The 23,502-nt window shown below is 33.4% G+C and overlaps 1 protein-coding gene across 3 annotated transcripts in view; it reads right to left on the bottom strand.

Moving 5' to 3' along the window:
- Positions 1-213: 213 nt before the first annotated feature.
- KRIT1 (KRIT1 ankyrin repeat containing) overlaps positions 214-23,502 on the bottom strand; it is a 39,617-nt gene continuing 16,328 nt past the window's right edge. For 2 of the 3 annotated variants that reach the window (XM_090287247.1, XM_090287248.1), the window contains exons 5-17: positions 22,458-22,587; positions 20,254-20,497; positions 19,932-20,047; positions 19,617-19,760; positions 14,705-14,861; positions 13,929-14,036; positions 11,893-12,049; positions 10,612-10,763; positions 6,859-7,025; positions 6,098-6,185; positions 5,439-5,645; positions 1,044-1,160; positions 214-636 (exon numbers count right to left, since the gene is read on the bottom strand). In XM_090287247.1, the coding sequence (XP_090143373.1) occupies positions 568-636; positions 1,044-1,160; positions 5,439-5,645; positions 6,098-6,185; positions 6,859-7,025; positions 10,612-10,763; positions 11,893-12,049; positions 13,929-14,036; positions 14,705-14,861; positions 19,617-19,760; positions 19,932-20,047; positions 20,254-20,497; positions 22,458-22,587 (1,856 nt within the window). In that variant the 3' untranslated portion in view covers positions 214-567. Of the gene's footprint in view, positions 637-1,043; positions 1,161-5,438; positions 5,646-5,697; positions 5,801-6,097; positions 6,186-6,858; positions 7,026-10,611; positions 10,764-11,892; positions 12,050-13,928; positions 14,037-14,704; positions 14,862-19,616; positions 19,761-19,931; positions 20,048-20,253; positions 20,498-22,457; positions 22,588-23,502 lie in introns of those variants that run through there. The other variant, XM_090287249.1, reaches the window with a different exon arrangement.

The raw sequence follows: 23,502 nt of genomic DNA, 5'->3' as shown, positions 1-23,502 counted from the left end.
CATCTGTAATAGTGTAAACAATAAAAGTTAAAAAAGGAGAACTATAAAGCTTATCCTAGATCCATTTTAACCAAGTCTTTAGAAAACATGCTGAGAAACGTTGACAGATTACAGAAAAATGTTTTAAATAAGTGTCATTTATGGCTTAAGTAGAAAATACATGTCTTTATAAAAGCATGTTGACTTTCAAGTATGTTTTGAAATGACACAAAGTTATAGCAAAGCTATATGTATTTTAATTTCATCACATTCCACTCTAAATTCTTTACCATTTACCAAAAATAACTTTTTATAAAGCTTACTATTTTGTCTAACATAATACAGACCATCAATCTACACTGTTTTTGTGCATTTCTCTGAAAAATTAGAATAGCTTATGAGGATATATAAAAGTAATTGGTATATTACACACCAAACATAAGTACAGATTCTGTACAATGTAACAGCATACATATATATTACAAGAGACTAAGTGCCTTGTTAAAAGTGATAGTTTAAGAAATCTTTCATGGAAAAATGTCTGCATCACAACATGTGGTGGTGGCCTAAGTATCAGTTGCTTTCCACTCAAGAATTTCTTTCCGGAGGCATCAGCTGTCCATTCAGCTTCATTAGCAGTTTTACCACCAGGCCAGCCTACAGAGTCAAACATGTTGACAATAAATTACACAACATACACAGCAGTTCTCTAGCGATTTGAAAAGGAGCTGTCTTATCAGGAGGCAGCTTGGCAAGAACAGAGCACTTACTCAGGCTTTTGAAGGGATTTAAGAAACGACCTGCTGCATGCAACTAGTGGCTCGGACAGGACCCTGGCCACGAACAGGGAAGGACCACCTCATGCCTTGATAGAGAGACAGGCCATACTGACCAGCCTTTGTTTGCTTAGGAAAGGCATGCTTTATTCCTTTGGTCTTCTATATTTTCATTTCATGTCATTAGCAGTTTGCCTTGAAGTAAAATGGGCTGTCATTTTACAAAAAATAACTTTACTAATATAGTAGTTCATTATTAGAAATCCAGAATAATTAGTAGGTGCTTACCTGTTTTGTGTGTACTATGAAGCTCATTTTATTTTCCATGCTATGGATCTGAAAACATGTATCAGCATCTCCCAATTGCCACATAAAACAGCCATACTTAAGACTGATGAGTAAAGCCTACAATGTAATTAAAAACTGTTGTATTTAAATATATATTAAAAACACCAATCTTCTTTTACTATCTACACTTAACTAGTCAGACCTATTGTTAGAATAAAACTTATTCAAAGAAAGCACCACCCTAACATCACACAGCTGGCAGTGCAGTGCTGCATGTACGGTGGGCTCTCAGGGTACCACCTTAAGCAATATCCTTTTTATCAGACTGACAAGAAGTTTTAAAGATGTCCATTCTGTGGTTTGTATGTGTATATATTACGCACGCACACACACACACACACACACACATTATTCGGCCACGAAAAATAAGGTAATCCTTTGCGACCACATGGGTGGATCTTGAGGGCATTACATGAAGTGAAATAAGTCAGACAGAGAAAGAAAAATACTATATGATATCACTTTTATGTGGAAGCTAAAAAAAAATTGAACTTATACAAACAGTAAAATGGTGGTTATCAGGGGCTGACAAATGGGTAAAATTCAAGGGATGTTGGTCAACAGAATACATACTTTCAGTTAAACGATGAAAAAGTTCTGGGGACCTAATGTACAGCATGGGGCTATAGTAAATGATACTGTACTATGTACTTGAAAGTTGCTAACTGACCATAAATGTTCTCATCACAAGAAGAAATGGTAATTATATGATGTGATGAAGGTGTTAGCTAATATTATGGTGGTAATCATTTTGCAATATGTAAGGGTATCAAATCAATACATGTATACCTTAAACTTACACAATGTTATATGTCAATTATATCTCAGTTAAAGCTGAGGAATAAAAAAGATGCCCATTATATCAGTGACTTTCAAGAAGATTAAGTGTACAAGTATTTACTTTCTGCATTTTAAAACAATTGCTTTTACTTTATTCAGTACCTTTTGAATATCCACATGACTTTCATATCTGAAATTTATGTAATAGGGGTAACAATGTTGACTGAGGCAATTTCATCTCACTGGTAATAAGTATACTGATATATTTATTGTAAAAATAAGCATACTTAAAATACACCCTTCATAAATTCAATAGATCTATTAAAAAAAGAAATTAGAGCAACTTACTCGTATACCTTCCTAACATAATGGTATATGTAAGCAGGCATTCAATATATTCTCCTGATTATCTTTAAGTAATTCTCTCCTAGCAGTAACTTGCACATCTTTGCCCTAAAAATATAGTCTTTGTATATGCAAAGTATTCATGCCATCCTTTAACATATATATGTTTAGAAACATTAGCTTTCTATGATGGTTCTCAACTTATTGACTGTAAATAATAAGCTAAGGATATTCTAAAATGGTAATGGTTTAGGGCATTTAAAAAGTGTGGTTCTGTAAATAAAACACAGTATTATTAATTTATGTAACTATCTATCATATATAATGGGAAACTAATAACATCTTGCTTAAAAATAGCTATCTACATTTATATTATAAAATATAACTTTATAGATAGGATATGCCCAAGGTGCACACTGAAACATTGAGTCAAGATATCATAATATGTTAAGCTGCCTATCTTTTGAAGATCAGTCACTTGAAATTTGTTTAAGAGGCAAGAAATAGCCATTAATATAGTCTCAAACAGTTTAATATAAGAAAAAAATACATCTGTGTTATACCAACTTAATTATACGGAAGTCAAATTATCAACAAAAGTACCGAGACCATACATTAAAAATAAAGGTTTTGTTGTTACAAGACCATGTACAAGGAAAAAGGAATTCTTGATACACAATAATAAAAACAGCTGGATGGGGATGAAGAGCCAAAGTCCACATTATGGTTTTGAGAGATCTATCTGCTCCAGAAGGAAAAAGCAGCTCTCATTAGGAGATAAAACCTAAAAAGGGCAAGGTACTTAGCGAAGTGAAACAGCACAAGAGAAATGGCAGGGACAGCTGAGAACAGAAAAAGGGACAACCATGGAAGTCAGAAGTGCCATAAAGCTGGTCAGGACAGACAGGAGAAATTATGATGCAGACAAATGATGCTGACAAAGTGATGTTGCCAATGTATTTAAATAAGCACTTTTATTTCAGAGGAGCATTATAGTCAAAATAAAATGACATCAGCAAAGGGCAATCTATTGCCAGGGTGTGGCAGTGGTGCTATTAAAGTTGAAGATACGGATAGAGAATAGTCAATTAAATAACTGAAGATGGTGTCATATGGGTATAGAAATTACTGGATTCATCACTTTGTAAAGGATATAAATTTCTAATCACTATGTTGCACACCTGAAATTATTATAATATTGTATATGTCAACTCTAATTGAAAAATAAATTTCACAAAATCAAGTTCCAGCCCTGGCCAGGTAGTTCAGTTGGAGCATTGTCTCTACACCAAAAGGTTGCAGGTTCAATCCCAGTCAGGGCATGTATGGGAGGCAACCAATTGATGTTTCCCTCTCACGTCAATGTTTCTCTCGCTCTCTATATATACCTTCCCCCCTCTCTAAAATCAATAAAAAATATCCTTGGGTGAGGATTGGAAAAAAAAAAAAAATCAAGTTCCAGGTCAATGAGCGAAGTCAGTCCCTGTTGAGCCCAAAGTCCCTATATGTTCTCTATCTCCATTCACAGGCACATCTAACAGCATGGTAAAGTAACTGTTGTGCATAACAATGATCCCGAGTTATCATGAATTGACTAAACTACAAGTGGGATACTTTCAGAAGTTATATGATTACATAATAAAGATTTATATTAGGTTTACGCTGAAATTTCCTAAAGTGTCTTCTTTTAAATGCATAAGCTTAGTTATTACTTTAACTTGGAAAATGGTCTGTTCTCGAGAAATATAAATGAACATATTTGCTTTTTATTAGCTTCTTACAGAAACTAGAAAGCCAATCATCCTGTGAAAAGTGTTAAATATGCTAAAAGTAAATGATGACCCCATATTTATATTGTAGCGACTGCAACTGGAAAAAGGAGCTCAAAACAGTAACAAGCTGATGTATTCCAATGGATATTCATAATCCGTCCCACACGTTATCCTGGCCCCCCAAAAAGGTTTTAATAACTAATTCTAATTTTCAAAAGAAGCCTCTACGTCAGATAGCATATTTATCTTTTTCAAATACATATCTTTTTCATTTAAATCTAACTGATTTTTAAAGTATGTAATAAAATCAGTTAATGCCATAGAGGGAAAAGTCTCCTTCCTACTCTCATTTCCAGTTACCTGGGTCCCTTCTCTAAAAACTTCAAGAGACTTTTTATGCTTCACAAGCAATATGTGTTTATGTAAATATGGTGTTCTCTTACCCTCATTTTTAAAAGAGTGAGCTAGAATCGACATACATTAGTTCCAGGGGTACAACATAATGACTTGATACTTGTATATACTGAGAAATGATCACCACAGTAAGTAATGAACAGCTGTCATTATACAGTTGAAGTTTTTCTTGTGATGATGACTTTTAAGATCTCTCTTAGCAACTTTCAAATATGCAATACAATCTCATATTATAAACTATCGTCACCATGCTGTATATTACACTCCTACAATTTATTTATTTTTTAACCGGAAGTTTGCACCTTTTAACCCATTTGTCCACCCCTAAAATCGCTCCTTTGCTGGCAACCACCAATCTGTTCTCTGTATCTATGAGCGTGCTTTTTTCTCTAATATTCCACATATAAGTGAGATCATATGGTATTTACACTCCTTAGTCTAACTTATGTCGCACAACGTAATGCCCTTAAGGTACGTCCATGTTGTTACAAATGGCAAGGTTTCTTTTTAAATGGCTGAATAATATTCCACTGTGTGTGTTTGTGTGGTGTGTATGTGTATCACCATTTCTTTATCCATTAATCCATCACTGGACACTTAGGCTGTTTCCACATTTTGTCTATTGTAAATAATGTTACATTGAATATGGTGATGTATCTTTGAGTTAGTGTTTTGGTTTTGTTTAGATAAATACCCACTTCCCCCATTTTTACACAAAGGGTGGCATATTACATATGGTTTAGCACCTTGATTTTTCACTAAAATATCTTGGAGATTATTCTACACAAAAATATTCTTTAGTCTTTTGTATGGCCACAAGGTATTTCAATATAGAAATGTACTATAATTAACCTGTTAACCCCTATTGATAATCATTCAATTTTCACACACACCCATCCTTTGCTATTAAAAATGAAATAGCAACAAATAGACTGGAATATATGCCATTTCTAGATTCTTCGTGTAGGCTGGTACTGTTATTTTAGATATACAATGTGACTGGTCAAAACAGCTGAAAATCTACCTTAGTTTCCATGTTGAGGAGATGAAGTCCTTTTATATTCACTCCTACATACACAGGGATGACTTTATGATTGCTGGGGCTTGCTTTTGTAAATATCTGTCCTGTGAAAAAAGCTGCTCCATATGTAGGAATTTCCCAACAATTCTGTAAGAACATGCGCTGAAGGTGATGCATTTCTTTACTGACACCCTCACTTGTACTAAGATTCTAAAACCAAATAAAGTAAAATAAAGAGATGTGAAAGGAAAACGTACCTTTGATAATCCAAATAGGTCAACTAAACAGTTTCTGAAATCAAGGCTGCCCCCAAAGAAGAATAAAATTGTGTGACATTATTCCAAGAGCAATTTTTCTTTTGAGATCTTACATTAAAAAAAAAGAAAGAAAGAAATATCAAGGTCTAAAAATACTTTTTGTCTATTCTATCAGGTCTTTAAGTGCCTCATGGACAGAGATATTATTTCATATTTTTAAAAAATCACTAGTCCTTACCACAGTATCCAGCATAAAGAAGGTACTTAGTAAAAGATTCTACATTATTAAAAATAAAAATACCTTCCTTTCAGTTTCAGGCATTTTATGTACCATGTTTAAAACTAATACTAACAAAATTTCAACTATGTTATAAAACGTCTTTTTAGTTCTATTAAACAGCTTACCTTGTATTCATGAAGTATTCGGTTTGTCCAGTGAGGTGCCTTACTTTTCAATTTGGTAATAGGTACAATGGATTTTAGATTTTCTTCACTGTAAGCAAATATACCAACATCTTTTAAATAAATCATCTTTAGTAGCTAAAGTAATATGAACATAAAAGGCTTTAAGTAACTTTGATTTTCTAGCTAAAAAATAGTATGCTGTAAAATATAGGAGAGCTCTAAAAAAATTTTAAACAACAGCCACAAGCTTAACATCGCTCAATTTAGAGAAATGTTTCTTCTTTCAATAACCACAAAGCATTTTTGAAAATTGAAAACCACAATAAACAAACTTTAGGTGTGCTAAAGCCTCGCTGTTTTCTCTCAACATGAATCAAGAATCTAGTTTTTGTGGTAGGATTCTTAAATGCATTCGCCTTATATAATTTTTCTACTATTCATTCAAGTTTTAGTGAAAGAATGCTTTACCAAAGGTTTTTGCTGTTTTTTTCCCCCTTCCTTCTCATTCCATACCTTGTATTCTGGCAGTCCCTTGGTATCTGAGGGGAATTGGTTCTAGGACTCCCAAGAATGCCCAGTCCCTTAGCCCTCTGTATGCATGGGTTCAATTTGCAGTTGGTCGAATCTGCAAATGTGGAATCCACGGATACAGAGGGCCAACTGTATTTAATTCCAAACTAATGTATAAATATTTCTAAACTCTTTTGGTTAAACTGAATCTTAAGCACAGCACAAGACCACAAATTATATGAAATACTTACTTTAGGAAACCTTGCTTGTGTTTCTTACTTTCATAATTTCCATAAACTATTTGCAACAACAGACTTGCCAAGGTTATTAGTTTGGCATCAGGAGCTGTATAAAAGCCCTTCAATAAATTATATCTGGCTTCATCAAAGAGAATAAGGATAGCGAGTGGGTCTTCAATCTTAAAAGAAAAAAAATACGATTTGGTTATTAAGCTACAATTTCCTGTTACAAACGTACAAATTGTCATGATCTAATATGGAAAAGCAAAAATTACATATTTGTATATAAATAAGCTGTCATTGCTTAAGGGAAGGGGTTGAAATTTTTTTCTTTTAAGAGCCAAACAGGAATATTTTAAGCTTTGTGAGCAATAGAATCTCTTGCAATTACTCAACTCAGCTATTGTTAGCACAAAAGCTGCCACAGACAATATATCAACAATGGGTGTGGTGGTATTCTCATCACACTTTATACATAAATACTGAAATTTGAATTTCATAAAATTTTCACATGACATGACCAACATTAATGGCTTAAAGGATATACAAAAATAGGTAGCAGCTCAGATATGACAATAGGCCATAGTTTGCTAACCTCTGATTTATAACATAATTATGCAATTTATCACCTGGGTATTATCATTATTGCTCTTTTTCTCCACCAGCCAACTTTTAAAAAGAATATTTTATTTATTTATTTTTAGAGAGCGGGATAGGGAGGAAAAAGAGATCAGAGAAACATCAATGTGCCAGAGAAACATTGACTGGTTGCCTCTCACCCCTATCCAACTGGGGACTTGGCTGCAACCCAGGCATGTGCCCTGACCGGAAATAGAACCAGCAACCTTTCTGTTCACAGACTGGCACTCAATCCACTGAGCCACACCAGCCAGGGCACCTACCAGCCAACTGTTAAAACATTACTTAGGTGGAGAAGGAAGACAGACTGAGTATACCCAAATTTCATAATCTAATACATTTTTTAAAACTGTATTAAAGTACATGTAACAAAAAATTTTCCATTTTAACCATTTTTAAGCATATCATTCACTGGTATTTATTATAATGACAATGCTGAGCAACCATCACCAGCCACTATCTTCACAACTTTTTCATCAACCCAAACAAAATCCGTAACTATTAAGCAATAATTCCTCATTCTCCCCCTGCCATTCATCTGCGGCTATTCTAGATATATAATGTAAGCAGGATCATAAAATATTTATCCTTTTGTGTCTGGTTTATTTCATTAAACATAATGTTTTCAAGATTCATCAGTCATTCCTTTTTACGGCTGAATAATATTTCATTGTAGGTAGATACTACATTTTGTTTATCCATCTATATATTCATGAATGCTTTGTTTCCATCTTTTTGGCTATTGTGAATAATGCTGCCATGAACATTGGCTTACAGGTTTGTTTGATTTGTTTTCAATTCTTCAGGTATATACCTAGGGTGAAATTACTGGATCACAAAGTAATTCTGTTTAGTTCTGAAGAACCACTAAGCTCTTTTCCATAGCAGCTGCACCATTTTACACTCCCACCTGCACTGTACAAGGGTTCTAATTTCCCTGCACCCTCACCAATACTATTTCCTTTATACATTTTTATTATTATAGCCATTTTAATAGATCTGAACTGATTTCTCATTTGTATATTTTCCCTGGAAAAATGCTATTCAAGTGTTTTGCCCAATTTAACTGGGTTGACTTTTTGTTGTTGAATTGTAGGAATTCTTTATATATTCTGTATAGTAAACCCTTTTTAGATATATGATTTGCAAATATTTCCTCCCATTCTGTAGGTCATCTTTTCCCTTGCTTGATAATGTCTTTTGATTTACAATGTTTTTAATTTTGATGAAGTCCAATCTATCTGTTTTTTCTTTTGCTACTCATGGTTTTATTGTGACATCTAAAAATCCATTGCCAAATTTAAGGTCATGAAGGTTTACTCACATTTTCTTCTAAAAGCTTTATGGTTTAGTAAGTTTCAAAACTGGGAAATGTGAATCCCCAACATTACTCTTCTTCAAGATTGTTTTGGCTATTCAAGGCCTTTTGCAATTCTGTATGAACTTGAGGGATGCCTTTTCTATTTCCGCAAAGGTGGCCACTGGAATTTTGTTAGGGACTGCATTGTATTAGTAGATCACTTTGCTAGTATCATCTTAATGACATCAGATATTCTCAGCCTTGAACATGGAATGTCTTTCCAGCTACTTACATCTTCTTTAACTTCTTTAAGTAATGTTTTTGTACTTTTCATTGTACAAGTCTTGCTACTCTTTTATTAAATGTATTCTTAGGTATTTTATTCTTTTTTAATGGATTTCTCAATTTCCTTTTTTGGACTGTTTGTTGTTGGCATATAGAAACTGATTTTTGTACCCTACAATTTTGCTGAATCGATTTATTAGCTCTAATAGCTTTCTTGTGGATTCTTTGGGATTTCTAAAATACAGGATCATATCATTTTTGAATAGATAGTTTTAGTTTTTCCTTTCCTATTTGGATGTGTTTTTATTTCTTTTCCTTTTTTTAGGATCTAATTGCTCTGGTTAAAACTTCCAGTACTATGTTAAATAGCAGTGGTGAAAACAGGCATCTTTGACTTGCTTCTGATCTTAAAAGAAATGCTTTCAGTCTTTCAACATTGAGTATAATGTTTAAGTTTTTTATAAACTTCATTTAGCATATTGAGGAAGTGCCTATTTCTCGTTTTCTATGTCAACTGGGATGATCATGTGGGTTTTTTTTCCCTTCATTCTATTTGTAATTTTAAAATATTTTTAATGAATAATCATGATCTTAGTTTTTGGTATATTTCATACAAATTTTTATGTAACTTCAGCAAATGTGACTAACAATCAAATCTACCCTAAAAGGGACAATAGGAGTAGTCAAGCACAAAAAATTTACCAAGTTTGGACATGGTCATTGAAATTTTGTGCTGCAATTTGCTTAACCTTGTTTCATATTATCTTGAATAAAGAACCAAGAAATCATTGTATATATTTTTTCACAGTTATGAGACCTTGGAATCCCCCTCCTACCCCAATTTTCATAGCTACCACAGTATTTATCATACCAAGTTTAACTTGTAACATCTCCCTTAGGTTTCTTCCTTGTCCACTCATTCTTCAGATGGCATTATATCACCTCTCCTCTAACATTTACAGTCTAAAATCCAAACATACTTGTTTGGGACAGATCTTTTTATCAAATATGAATTGCATTCCCTTTTTTTAATTATCTATACAGTTCTCTGCTTGAGTTGAGAACAGCTCTTTACTGACTGTCCAGAATAATTTTTTATGTTCCCTTTGCAAATATAATCTTCTCCAGTTAGAATGTTCTTTTCTGTTCTTCCCCACACCAAGGTATCTCTTTGCTACTCTGAAATTTACACAACTGATTAGCTCTTTATTAATTTTATCTTTGATACTGTACTTCCTAACTATTCTGAAAATTTTTTGTGTATCTTCCACCTGGTTGCTAATTCTCTTTAGGATAGATCCTCTTATTTCTTTGTATTCTAAGACAATGAAAGTAAAAACAGAAAAACCATCCAGGGGCTTCATAAAGCGGTCTGACTCCAACTCTACCACTTACCAAAGGGATGTGAGGATTGAATGGAAAAACAGAGGTAAACCCCACCTGCACAGGAAGAGCACAAGTTCTGCTTCTAGTGCCTACTATAGGAAAACTCAGTAACTTCTGTACGTTTAAATGACTGTTAATAAGATTTCCAAGCAAACCTTTTTTTCAACTTCCAAAGGAAGCCTCACATCTCTTCTTAGGAAAAGCTGTGGTGTTTCCCTTTGGGGATCCAAATTAGTCAATTCAGCAAGTATCTCTGGCCAGTCTCGGACATGTTGCAAGGGTTTGTGATAAGGTTTGAGTTGCAGGCCTGAAAAACACCATTCCTTTTATAAATGATAATGTAAAAACAAGTCAATTATATCAACACTGACTTAATATTACTACTCAACTTGGGGTTAATTACTTTTTTTAAAAAAGATTTTATTTATTTATTTTTAGGGTGAGGGGAAGGGAGGGAGAAAGAGAGGGAGAGAAATATCAATGTGCTAGAGAAACATCGATCAGGTGCCTCTTGCATGCCCCAACAGGGGACTGGGAATTGTGCCCTGACCGTAATTGAACTGGCAACCTTTCGCTTTGCACGATGCTCAACCAACTGAGCCGCGCTGGTCAGGGTGAGATTAATTGTCTTTGTTTTTAGAATATAAGAATTATGAGAGTAATTCATAAAGGAAATAAAATTTATTAAATTTATTTAAGATCCTTAATTCCATGACAGCCTATTTACAGTAGTCCTCACTATATCGCGGTTCACTTATCGTGGCCTCACTGTATCGTGGGATTTAAAAAAATATTATATTTGATTATTTATCACGGATTTTTTGCTAGATTGCGGGATTCTGAGGTACTGTATACATATGTTGTTAAATTTAGGTAGGTTTAAGAGTGTAGAATAAATGTTAGGTTCCTACTTCGTGGGGGGGTCTGGAATGTAATACCCGTGATAAGTGAGGGAATACTGTAATTATGATACAACCAGTAGTATTTGGTTTTAAAAAATACAATTAAACCATTAGATAACGAATCACAACAACCTTCATTAAATCTTTTATGCATATACAATACTTTGAGAGATAAATCTATAGTGACATTATATTGATTTTAAATAGAGATCTGAAAGAAAATTAAAATAAAGAAAAATTTTTTGTATTATTATGAGCACTGAAAATTAAAGGAAAGTTGAATGAGCACCATGTTTAATGGGATTCAAATCAAATTCCATTGCCAGAGAAGAAATGTTTTGGTTTTTACCACTTAAAACATTATTTGAATAAATTTGGGGACGAGGGTTGGGCCCAGAGGCTTACCTCTTTCAAGAGTTTGAGCACTAATAATTTATATAAAAATCACTAATAAATTGAGGCTATACTGAAATTTACCAAGCCACTCTCAAAAAAGAATAATGACGTTTACACAACAAAATAAGAACTTCTTACTGAGGTTTTCTGAACAGATCCAAATAGTGAAATATTGCTGTGTTTCTTGAGAAAGACGCATTCCTTCCATTATCTGCTGCACTGTGGTATTATTTCCATGCTTCAGTTCAACAGAGCGGTATGATCCATCCATTCTGTATATTCTAACTTTTTCATACTAGAAGAACAATAATAAATTATGCAACCTGATTAGAAACTGTACAACGCAGTCCAATAAAATGCTTTCATTTCAACTTTACCTGCCTAATATAGATTTCTAACATGGAAAATATTGGAAAAACTTCTTCAAGTGAGAATCTGCTGGCAATATTTTTTAAAATATTACTTCCATTATTCATGTTTTCTAACATGTTTTCCTCTGGTTATTCCATGGTCAGATAAGTTTGAGAAGCTAAGGTAAGTGATTTTTAAAAATATTCAACTTCAAATGCTTCAGAGAGGATATTTTAAAGCGATTATGTACAAAGTAAATATCAAATGGGGAATATACATTAGTTAACTAAATCTGGTGTTAGTTAAGTACCTTATGAATCTAGTGGGCCACAAAGTATACTACAGAAATGTGTACCAGCAATAATTTGTCCTAAGAGGACTCTGTGATAGAAGACTTTGCAGGTAGAAGTTATGAGCAATGGACTTTGAGCCAGGTTCTTTCCTCTAGTTCAGAAAATTCCAGAGACAAATGATATTTTCAATATATTTTTGTTATGGGAAGTAAACGATGCCTCCAAGGACAGTTCATTTTGGATAAAACTACTTAATCCCTTTTATCTTATACATTCCAATATAAAATTTTGCCAAGGAAAAAAAGTGTTATAACTACGTATATAATTAGAAAATAAATTGCAATGAAATATAACATAAGGGTGCCTATGTTATACTTCACTTATCTATTATATCATTTATCTGTTTTCTTGCCCTTGTCTTATGCTCAAGAATAGTGTTTTGACAACATGTGTGTGTTGGGGGTGTAATTACCTTTAAAGGGAGGGATCATATATTCCTGATCACTTCCAGCATTCCATGGTGTTCAATTCACAGAATATTCAAAAAAGACTTACTGTCTAGTTTCAACCTTTCTCCTCTCACAGCACACATAAACTAATTACTAAAATGCTGCAGCACACTAAAAATATGTTCTATTTTTTGCCAATCTGATAAAAAAATAGGTACAATTTTGATTCATTCACATAGGACGCCTATGGTTGTATAGGCTGTTGTCATTTTTTAATTTGACACTCTAAGGGAAAAGAGGTCAGTGTCCCTGACCAAAAGTCAGGTATTGCATGTTTAAAATTTTTTTGCAGTAAAACAAGAGAGCCGCAACTCACCGGCTGAAAATCCCTGGTCTGGTTAATGGGACTGTCTGGAAAGGCTCAGACATATGGTTATATCTATTGGTATGAATCCTTTTATCTGGTTTGAAGTTTTCATGATGTTTTTAAATTGATGATAGATTTATCATCACTATAACTTTTAGAATTGAGTTTTTTCTAATTGTTAGTTCTTTTCTACATTAATGTAACTAATAATTATTTTGGACATAATTAGATGGAAAGGCCAGGTTGAAGATACAAAACAAAAAAGCTAGGAACTCTCTCATTTTAACCCACTCACTTTCTTGAGGAGGAAAATGAATCTGTAATAGATAAGTAACTTGCTGAAACTAAATTAATGATGTTTAATGTATTATATTTACAAATATAAATAGTCCTGAGAAGGCCCAAGTAGAGACACATGGCTCAACAAATAGATTACAATTTGTAATTAGCACAAGTAGAGACTACACTTGAAATTAGATTAATTTTAAGTCATTAAAATATTTATTTATGCAAGTTTCATTTTGTTATGTAAGAATAAGTGTCCAAGTGTTATGGATGATAATAAATTAAATACTTATGAAGTCTAACCATGAGGTTTTATAAAAGCAGTAAAGAAGCCATCTGGCCTTTCTTTCTTCCACTCTTGCCACAGAGCCTCAAATTACTTAGCAATTTAAGTAGGATGCTTGGCTCTACCAAGAAGATAATTCTTACTGGTTTGTTAACGGCTTCCTTCAACAATTTTGCAGTTTCTTCCCAATTATTTTGTTTGTTTTCTTCACAAACATTTAAAGGGGATTTTCCTTGTTGGTCTGTTATGTGCTAGAAATGTGGGAAAAAAGAGAAAAAATAAAAAAGGCATTATAAATATATGGCAATCTAAGGGAAAATATTCAATCAGTCAAGTTTGATTAAAAAAAAAAAAGACTCAAATAGTAAGTAAATATTAACCATACTTAGTACATGGTATACTTAAAATAAATATGAATTTCCAAACATGAAAGACTTAAAGTACTAATCAATGTGATAATTTTTGAAATATTCTGATTATAAATACAACAAAGGTTTTGTTAAAACTATCATTTTTCCCTTCACAAAATACTTAATACAAATTCTAGAAAGTGGGTAGAAAATCTTTTTCATTTTTAAAATATATTTTTGAGGACTACAATATAAAATGAAAAGAGGTTAAATTTTATGTGCATTCTGGAGATGGAATAGTGGTGATGCTTGCACAGTAATATAAATGTACTTAATGCCACCAAACTGTACACCTAAAATGCCTTAAATGGTCAATTTTATGCAAGACATATTTTACCACAATAGAAATGTTTATGTATAAAAGCAAAGTTTATACATAATACATATAGTATACAGTAAGAAAAACTCGTTTTTACTTTTCAGCTAACCTCTGAAGTATACTATTGAACATTTTAGTGTCATTACCTGTTACTCACTGCTTGAACATTAAAAAAAAACAAAAAACTTACTCTGTCAACTTCTGGATGGTTTAACAGAATCTGTACTATTTCAGCATGTCCTCCTCCAGCAGCAAAATGAAGAGGGGAACTAAGATGTCCATTTAAAAGGTTTGGATTGCACTTTCCTTTCTCTAACAATATGCGAGTGGCCTCAACTTTTCCAAGCCTACAAAAAAATAAAAGGTATCTCAAAAAAGTTATCTCAAATGTTTTAAAACTATGAATTTTAGAAGACATCTCAAAGAAATCTAAGATTTTTCTAGGCAGAGAGCAAGGAATTAAGACACTGACAAATGTTTTCAGTGCCTAGGAATTGATTTCTTATAAATTATTCTGTTTCAATTCAACTGTGTTTATTTCTGATCGACTTGGAGAAAATATAACCTCAAACACAAGATAGAACACACAAAGTAAAATACAAAAATTGTAAATTAGAGAGATAAAAGTTTTAGTCAAAAATGCTTGGAATCAGAATGTAACTCATAAATTTAATGCTTTTCACAAAGGCCTGACTGTGATTTTAAAAAATAATCCCAAAGACATCATGCTATGTGTAGTTATCACACTGGGTAATGTGTGACACAAAGATATGTAATACACAAATTCTCTGCTCTGATAAAGGAGTGCCATGTAATCAGAGAAGTAAACAAAAACATGGGAGAGTTACATAATGCCCTAAAATTTATGTAACAGTTTAGGATAACAATCAACAAATAAGGCACTATATACTTGTCAAATCAATATAGTATATAATTAATGATTTAAAAATGTTGGAAAAAGAAGATTATTATTTCAGTCTAAGATGAACAATTTTAACTGGATATTAATATGAATGAACTGAAGAGATACTGAAGAGAGGTAAAATATTTTAGGTAGGGGGAAATGGAATAAGCAAAGCAAGGACCCAGAAAAGTAAAAAGCATGTGCCAGACACAGTGAGGCCACCATTTGGTTACAGCCAAACACTGACATAGGGCTGCAGTTCCTTGAAGCAATGGTGGAAAAGTAATTCACTGGTTGGAAATAAATGGGTGAGAGGCGGGGAAGAGGAAAGGAAATTTGTTTTTCGAAACTGATCTGATTTGCCCTCAACTCTCCTTTCGTCCCCTTCACACCTTATGGTTTTCCTATGACCTGAACCTGCTACTTGAACTCTACTTCTTCTAATTCATGTGACATTTTGCTCATGTTCTTTGCTATTGCCGAGATGTCCTTTTCCCCCCTCCTCATTTTGTTCATGTTAAGTTCTGTTATTTGTATGAAACAGTTTAAAATTTACCTCCTCCATATTCCTACTACTCCTGAGCATTTTAGTTTTGCTTTTTTTATGGGACTTCATTTTGTCTACTTTCACCCTTGTTTACATACATTTCTTCTCTATCAGCCTGGAAATTCCTTGAGGATAAGCTCAATATCTTTGCTTTCTCCAAACTGCCTAAACACAAAAAATGAGTGACTGAACAGCTCAGATGGGAACTGAAAATGCAGGCTTATATTAACATTCACGAGGAATTCAAAGGCTGAGGGGATCTTATCTAAGCATACACAAATTTTTCTAATCAAAAAGAATTACTGTTAAGGCTAGGAGAATGAATGAAATCTTTCAGAGAAAATTTAAAGAAAGATTATCATCTTAGAACAATGAAATGTATCTTGAAAAACACTTTCAGGACAGGAAATAAAACACTAAGGGAGCAATTCAAGAAGTAATAAAAAAAAAAGTAATTAATGTAAACATACATTTTGTACGATGCTTTAAATTTTTCAACTTTCTTATATAATTACTTAATCTTCACAGCAAGGCAAGCAAAGGTATTTTTCTTGATCAGATGAGAAAAATGAAACTTGAAGCAGTTAAGTAATTTGCCTAAGGCCTTATGATTAGTAGCCAGAGTTAAAATCCAGTTTTCTGAATCTTAGTATAGCAGTTTCCATACTAGAACACATGCCTGGGTAACAGAATGGAGGCCAGTATTTCAGTAATAATAAGGATAACGTAACAACAATAGCTTGCATTTATGCTGGCATTCATTATAGCTCCTTTATGCCCTTTCGACTCTAACTTGTTCTTAGAATGAAGGAGTGTTCAACAGTATTAAATACTGTAGAGCAAGGAAAGAGGTTAAAAACTCAGAAAAGCTTAAGAAGGTTCATAAAAAGTGAAAATGATAGGAAGCAGTGAGGGTGGTTCACTCACCTTTGAAGTCTGGCTATAAAAGGAAGGAAAGAAACATGATTGTGCCAGAAGAGGCAGCAGATTCTTTTCAAGGAGGAAGACAGCCATATATGTTTGAAGGCAAGAAGAAGGAAAGTACAGAATAGGAGAAACAAATTCAATGAGGAACAAGGATTTTTACTTGTACACCCTGTGATACAGGAGTGAGTTTAGGGGTAGAAAAGCATTTTAAAATCTTCAAAAATCGGAATAAAACTATCCGATGAGAGTAAAGTAAGTAGTGGGAGTTAAGGAGCTTAAGAGTAGAAAGATTTAGAATCACTTGTGGCAGGGACAAAAAGGCTGAAATGAAAAATGGGAAAGAGAGGATAACAACTAATTTACAGTGAAGGTCCAAGTGAAATCAGATGGAGTAATCTGTAGGAAGCCAAATCACCGTAGTTCTAAACACCCTCTAGCAATGACGTGAAGCCTAAAAGTGCTATCAAAGAGAGAAGTGAGAGAACAAGGGATGTCAGTGGGACATTAAGTGTGTAAAGTCTTACCCATATGGGAAGAAAGCCAACTTAAATAGTTTTGGAAAACGGGGATTGTAGAAAAGTTTTTAGGTATGTGGTCACCAATATGCGAATTTTAAAAGCTTGTTACAATCCTAAGGGTGATTTAATTTGGTGGTTTTCAAAGAGTAATCTGGAAACCCATTAGGATCCCTAAAATCTTTTCAGGATGTTCTCTAGGTCAAATATATTTTCATAATAATACTACTAAGATGTTATTTGCCCTTTCATTCTCATTTTCCAAATAAAGTTAGTGAAGATAGCCCTGGCTGGTGTGGCTCAGTGAACTGAGTGTCAGCCTGCACACCAAAAGGTCACTGGTTCAATTCCCAGTAAGGTCACATGCCTGGGTTGTGGACCAGGCCCCCAGTTCAGGGTGTGCAAGAGGCAACTGACTGTTTCTCTCGCACATCGATGTTTCTCTCCCTTTCTTCCTCCCTTTCCCTCTTTTTAAAAATAAGTAAAAACTTATAAAACAATGAAGATAATTGAATTTTAGATTCAGACATCAAAATCTTTAAATTATTATAATACTTTAATAGTAACAGTCAACATTTATTGAGTGCTTACTCTATGCCAGGCACTCTCAAAGCAGTTATTTGCATTTTCTTCTTTAATCTTAAGAAAGATACTATGATTAAGCCCATCTTGTATATAAAGAAACAGATCCTAAGAAACTAGAAGTAACTTGCTAAAGGTCATACTTTTAGGAACTAAAAGTTGGGATTGAAACCTAGGGACAATCCAAAGCACATTAAATACATACCATACTTCTGTTTTATGTAATAGGTAGTGGAAAATATTACCATTCTTTTATTAGAAGAGAAAATAACTCCTGGCCTGCAGCCCCCACAAAGGGCAACAATATAGCCTAACATAAATTTTGATTTCCTAAACTAAAATTCACCACTTTCCCAATTCCAGAGTGCACTTTCTTGGTGACTGAACTATATTCTCTACCTCTTTTTGTTGAGCTCCAGGTACCCATGTGGATTTTTTTAGTAGTGTGGCTGCTAGCAGTATTTACTAGTAATTTGAAGAAACAACTGTAAGTTTAGTTCAAGATTTAGGGTGACTCTTTCCAAATCTCATATAAAAATTCTTTGTATTGGGCAAACAAGAACACATGTATAGAATAAAGAAGCATATTTTTAAGGGGAAAATATCGAGAGCATATTTACTCAATAAAGGAGTGTATTTTTAAGAAAACAGCGTATTTTTAAGGGAGAAAAGATGTATATTTAAAGCAACGATATTTAGCTTCTTGATCACAAGTACTAGAATCAATGAAACCAAAAGAATTTAAGCTGAAAAAAAACTCTAGAAATGATCTAGTTAATGCATTTTACATAGAGATTTAAAAGAAAAAGAGAGGCAAAGAAGTGAAGTAAAGTATACTTTGCTCAATGTCATGCAGCTAAGAAGCACAGACACTTAACAAGCAGTAAATAATAGACACTTCTTAAATGAGCCAAGGAAGTTCACTTTAACCAATAAGTCAAAATCTACTTTTCCATAAGAAATAATGGTAAATAACTTTATTACATCCTCTCTAAAGGATAGGCTATAGCGAATGATTAACTACTGCTATGAACACAAATGAACATATATTTAAGAACTTAGCCCAGCTGAGGGGAAAGTTACTATCATGTGAGAAGAGTAGGTGAGCAAGAACTACACTGAGCAAGTAGTGGAAAGAGCTGACCTTAATCCCATGAGCTAATTCATCTCATCTTAAAAAAAAAAAAAAAAAGGAAGGCTTTGGTTCTACTAAGAGCTTTGGGGAGTTTTCACCCAAAGAACTAAAAGGATACTTTTCTAATATGAGGTCCAATCATAAGTAGTTAACACATGTAAATTTTATATTTAGGATAAATAAATGTAACACCAATACAAAACAATAAAAATTGCTAGGATAAATAAAAGACCTTGTGCTGTGCAATGACGCTTGCCAGTCATTAGCTATCCTGATAATGCCTGATAACACTAACATACTTTCCCATAAGGCAGACCTGGCAATTCCAAATAGATCCACATATATATTAATTAAAGATCTAAACAGAAAGCTCATAAGGCAAACATGACAGAAAAAAAGTGGCTGGAATGAGAATAATTTTGAAAAGGAACACTAACATTTATAATTAAGGATTCATTCTTTTAAAAGGAAAATAATAAGTAATCTATTTACCAGCATGCATAATGAATGGGCGCCCAGTGGTCATTATCTAATTGGTTGACTGAAAATTTTTCATTGAGAAGACGGGTTAATAATTCTGAATCTCCTTCACAGGCACTTCGATGGAGAGGAAAATCATCTACCCACGGTCGTTCCCTATTTAAAAAAATAAAAAAATTGAAAGCTACATATCATCGAGCAGCTACAAACTACATCTCTTAGGCAATGGTTATATTACATATTAAGTGAATATATCATTTTAAGCAATATTGTAACGGTAGAATGTAAGATTTAAAAAAGCAATTTGGAGTAAAACCAAAACAGTACTTGTCTTCTGTGACACTGCTCATGCTTCTCTGCCATTTTTCCTGTTTGGGAATTTGGATTTTTGAGTAGTCTGGAGCTCCTAGACCGAAGTATGGATTTATTACCACTTTATCAACCTAGAAAAGAAAAATAAAACAAAATAAACAAACAAAAAAAAACTTTAAAGAGCTTTAGATATTTAACTTTAATATATATAAAAAGTAAGTATGGATGTCATCTTAATGGTTACAATAGCAATAACTGCATTTACTGCAGGAAAAAAAAATTATATTTGAGATAAAATGTCTTTTGAAATCAGAGACAAAATACATTCAATTCTTACCCGATTTGTGTACTGAAGGTCTGATCCAAACAAAGGGTTGTAAATACAGGTATCTGCTTTCTCTAGGGCTAACATTTTACTCTTTATTTCTAGTGCACTATAGCCCATATGTACCGAGTTTTCTGTGTGACCTAATTCAGTAGCATATGCAGGATTTATGACGTTAGTTTTTATCCGCTCAAGAGGAGATGCTCGGAATAAAGCTGGAATAAAGTGAGATTGTGCATGACGTTCATCTAACCACCTGGCAAAATAGAAAGAATAGAAGTATTTGTTCAAAAGTAAGGATAAAAGTAGAATACTATATGGGATACTTTCTAATATTCAGATGTTTATAATTTTAATTAATGTTGGTAAAGTATTTTGTTTACTATTAATAAAAGTTTTGTTAATGGACACAGCAAACTACTTTAAAAAATGTATATACCATTTAATAATAAAAATCCCTTTCAAAATACACAAACCACTTTTAAAATTTAAATCACTAAGTGCAAGTACATTAACCCTGTTGTTACAGAAAGACAAAGGTATGATAGGTTAAAAGACTTGTTCACTGATGAGAGTAACTCAATACTAAATCTAGTTTTGTAACGAATCTTAAGACAGGAAGTCTTTGTCATTTTTGAGATAAAATTAACATGTTGTAAGCAAACAAGGACAATCCTGTCTTCGCATTTAATATTATTACTTTTTAATATTATATTTGGATTCAGTTTTTTAAAGATTTTATTTATTTTTAGAGAGAGGGGAAGGAAGGGAGAAAGAGGGAGAGAAACATCAATGTGTGGTTGCCTCTTGCATACCAACTAGGAACCCGGCCCGCAACCCAGGCATGTGCCCTGACTGGGAATTGAACTGGCAGCCTTTTGGTTTGCAGTCCAATGCCCAATACACTGAGCCACACCAGCCAAGGCTGGAATCATTTTTATATTATACTTCAAAAATTTACAATTTCATGCAAATCAAAACCACAATGAGATATCACCGCATACCTGTTAAAATGGCTACTATGTATGTTGATTGCAGCATTATTTACAATCACCAAGATGTGGAAGCAGCCTAAGTAGTTCATCAGTAGATGAGTGGATCAAACAACTATGGTATATTTACACAATGGACTACTACTCGGCCGTAAAAAAGAAAAATTTTACTCTTTGAAATAACATGGATGGACCTGGGCATTATACTAAGTAAAATAAGCCAGTCAAGAAAGACAATACCATATGATTTCATTCATATGTGGAATCTAATGAACCAACTGAACCACCAAGCAAAGTAGAGAAAGACTCACAGATAAAGAGCAGACTGACAGCTCCTGGTCCAGAGGGAGGGAGCCCTTAGGGGGTGGAGGGATCGAGCAAATAGGAAAAGGACTCAGGGATGTGGACAACAGTGTGGTGACTGTGGCAGGGGAGGTTTAAAGTGGTATAAATGGTAATGGAAGGAAGACAATTTTTAAAAAGGTTGTATAAAAATTAAAAATAATAAAAAAAAGGAAATTGCAGAACAAAAGGACAAGAATTGACAAGTGTTGAGGGTGTGGGGAAAAGGAAACCCTCAGGCCCTGTTGGTGGGAATGTGAATTGATGTAGCCATTATGGAAAACAGTATGGAGATCCCTTAAAAAAATTGATTGGAATAAAGAAGATGTGAGATATATATATATATATATATATACACACACACAATGGAATGCTATTCAGTGATTTAAAAAAAACAACACTGAAACATTGTCATTTTTGACATGATGGGTCTTAAGAGAATTACGCTAAGTGAAGTCAGACAGAGAACAAAAACAGTATGATTTCACTCATATGTGAAATATAAAACAAAAAGTACCAAATGAACTAACAAAACAAACTCACAGATGCAGGCAACGGAATGGCAGTTACCAGACAGTAAGGGGAGTGGGGGGAGGGTGAATTGGTTAAAGGGGGTAAAATATATTATATGAGAAGGAAACAAGACTTTAGGTTGTGAGGATGCAATAGAGTATACAGATAACAAACTTGAATGCTGTACATCTGAAATTTATATAATGTTATTAACCAATATTACCTTGATAAATTTAATTTTTAAAAAATTATTAATATATATATATAATTAATTTTTTTTCTTCCAAAAGTGTTGGTACCTATCAGAGCTAATTTCTACTATCAATGAGTATTTCGTTTATTAAAAATATTTTTAATGGTAGTTCTTACTTATCCAGGGCTATTAACATCCTTGCTGTAAGAGTAGCAAAGTGAGTGCTGGATTCACTACAGACTCGCATAATATCTTGTAAGCAGTAAAATATTGGGCATCCTGGAGTATATGTATATTTAGTATTATCTGGAAAAGAAAAATAAAGCATTATGCAATTGTATACCATCATATAAAAGGCTTACAAGTGCATGTTTATTTAAAAGTTACAGTATATTTTTAAAAAACTGTTAAGTATAACATAGATTATTTTACATTTGGAATTAGAAGACCTTGATTCAAGTGATGGTCAGCTCTGTGACCTTATTCACTGGGTGAATGCAGTATTTAGAATCTTTCCTGTTTCTCAATGTTATAAAATTTTGATTAAAAAGATTTCTAACATCATTTAAAATACTGCCACTACTGTAGAACAGTGTTTTAGAACTACGACCAACACTTCCTTGCAGCAAACCCAACATAGGCCCTGATGACAATCTCTTAATTTTCAAAATTACTTAAATATCTATTTCCATTCTATCTATAGCATATCCTTTGAAAAACCTCTTTTAGTTTCATTTAAGGCTTCCCTCCTCACTTCTTTATTCTTAAAAACAGAAACAAAAACATTATTGTTCAGTCCAGAAGCCTGATTATTACTTTGAAATCAAAACATCTTTGTTTAACAAGTTTCCCATTTCCCATTAACAAGTATTTTATAATAGTATTAAAGTAGTAACTATCAATGCGAATTTCTAAATTCCACAATAGATTTTTTAAAAAGATAGATTTATTTATTTAGTTACCTATTTATTTATTTAATTTTTAGAGAGAGGGGAAGGGAGGGAGAAAGAGAGGGAGAGAAACATGGATATGAGAGAGAAACATTGATTGGCTGCCTCTTGCACATGCCCCAAAAAGGGGCCTGTCCAAAACCCAAGCATGTGCCATGACCAGGAATCGAACCAGTGATGCTTGGCCTTGCAGGTCGCCCAAACAACTGAGCCACACAGGTCAGGGCCCACAATAGACTTTAACTTAGCATCTAAGGCACAAAATGATTCA

Source organism: Furipterus horrens, unplaced genomic scaffold, assembly GCF_987537825.1.
Source record: "Furipterus horrens unplaced genomic scaffold, mFurHor1.1.pri manual_scaffold_9, whole genome shotgun sequence".
In the NCBI taxonomy this organism is placed as follows: domain Eukaryota; kingdom Metazoa; phylum Chordata; class Mammalia; order Chiroptera; family Furipteridae; genus Furipterus; species Furipterus horrens.
Note: the sequence above shows the minus strand (reverse complement) of the source record. Positions and strands in the feature narration are given on the sequence as shown.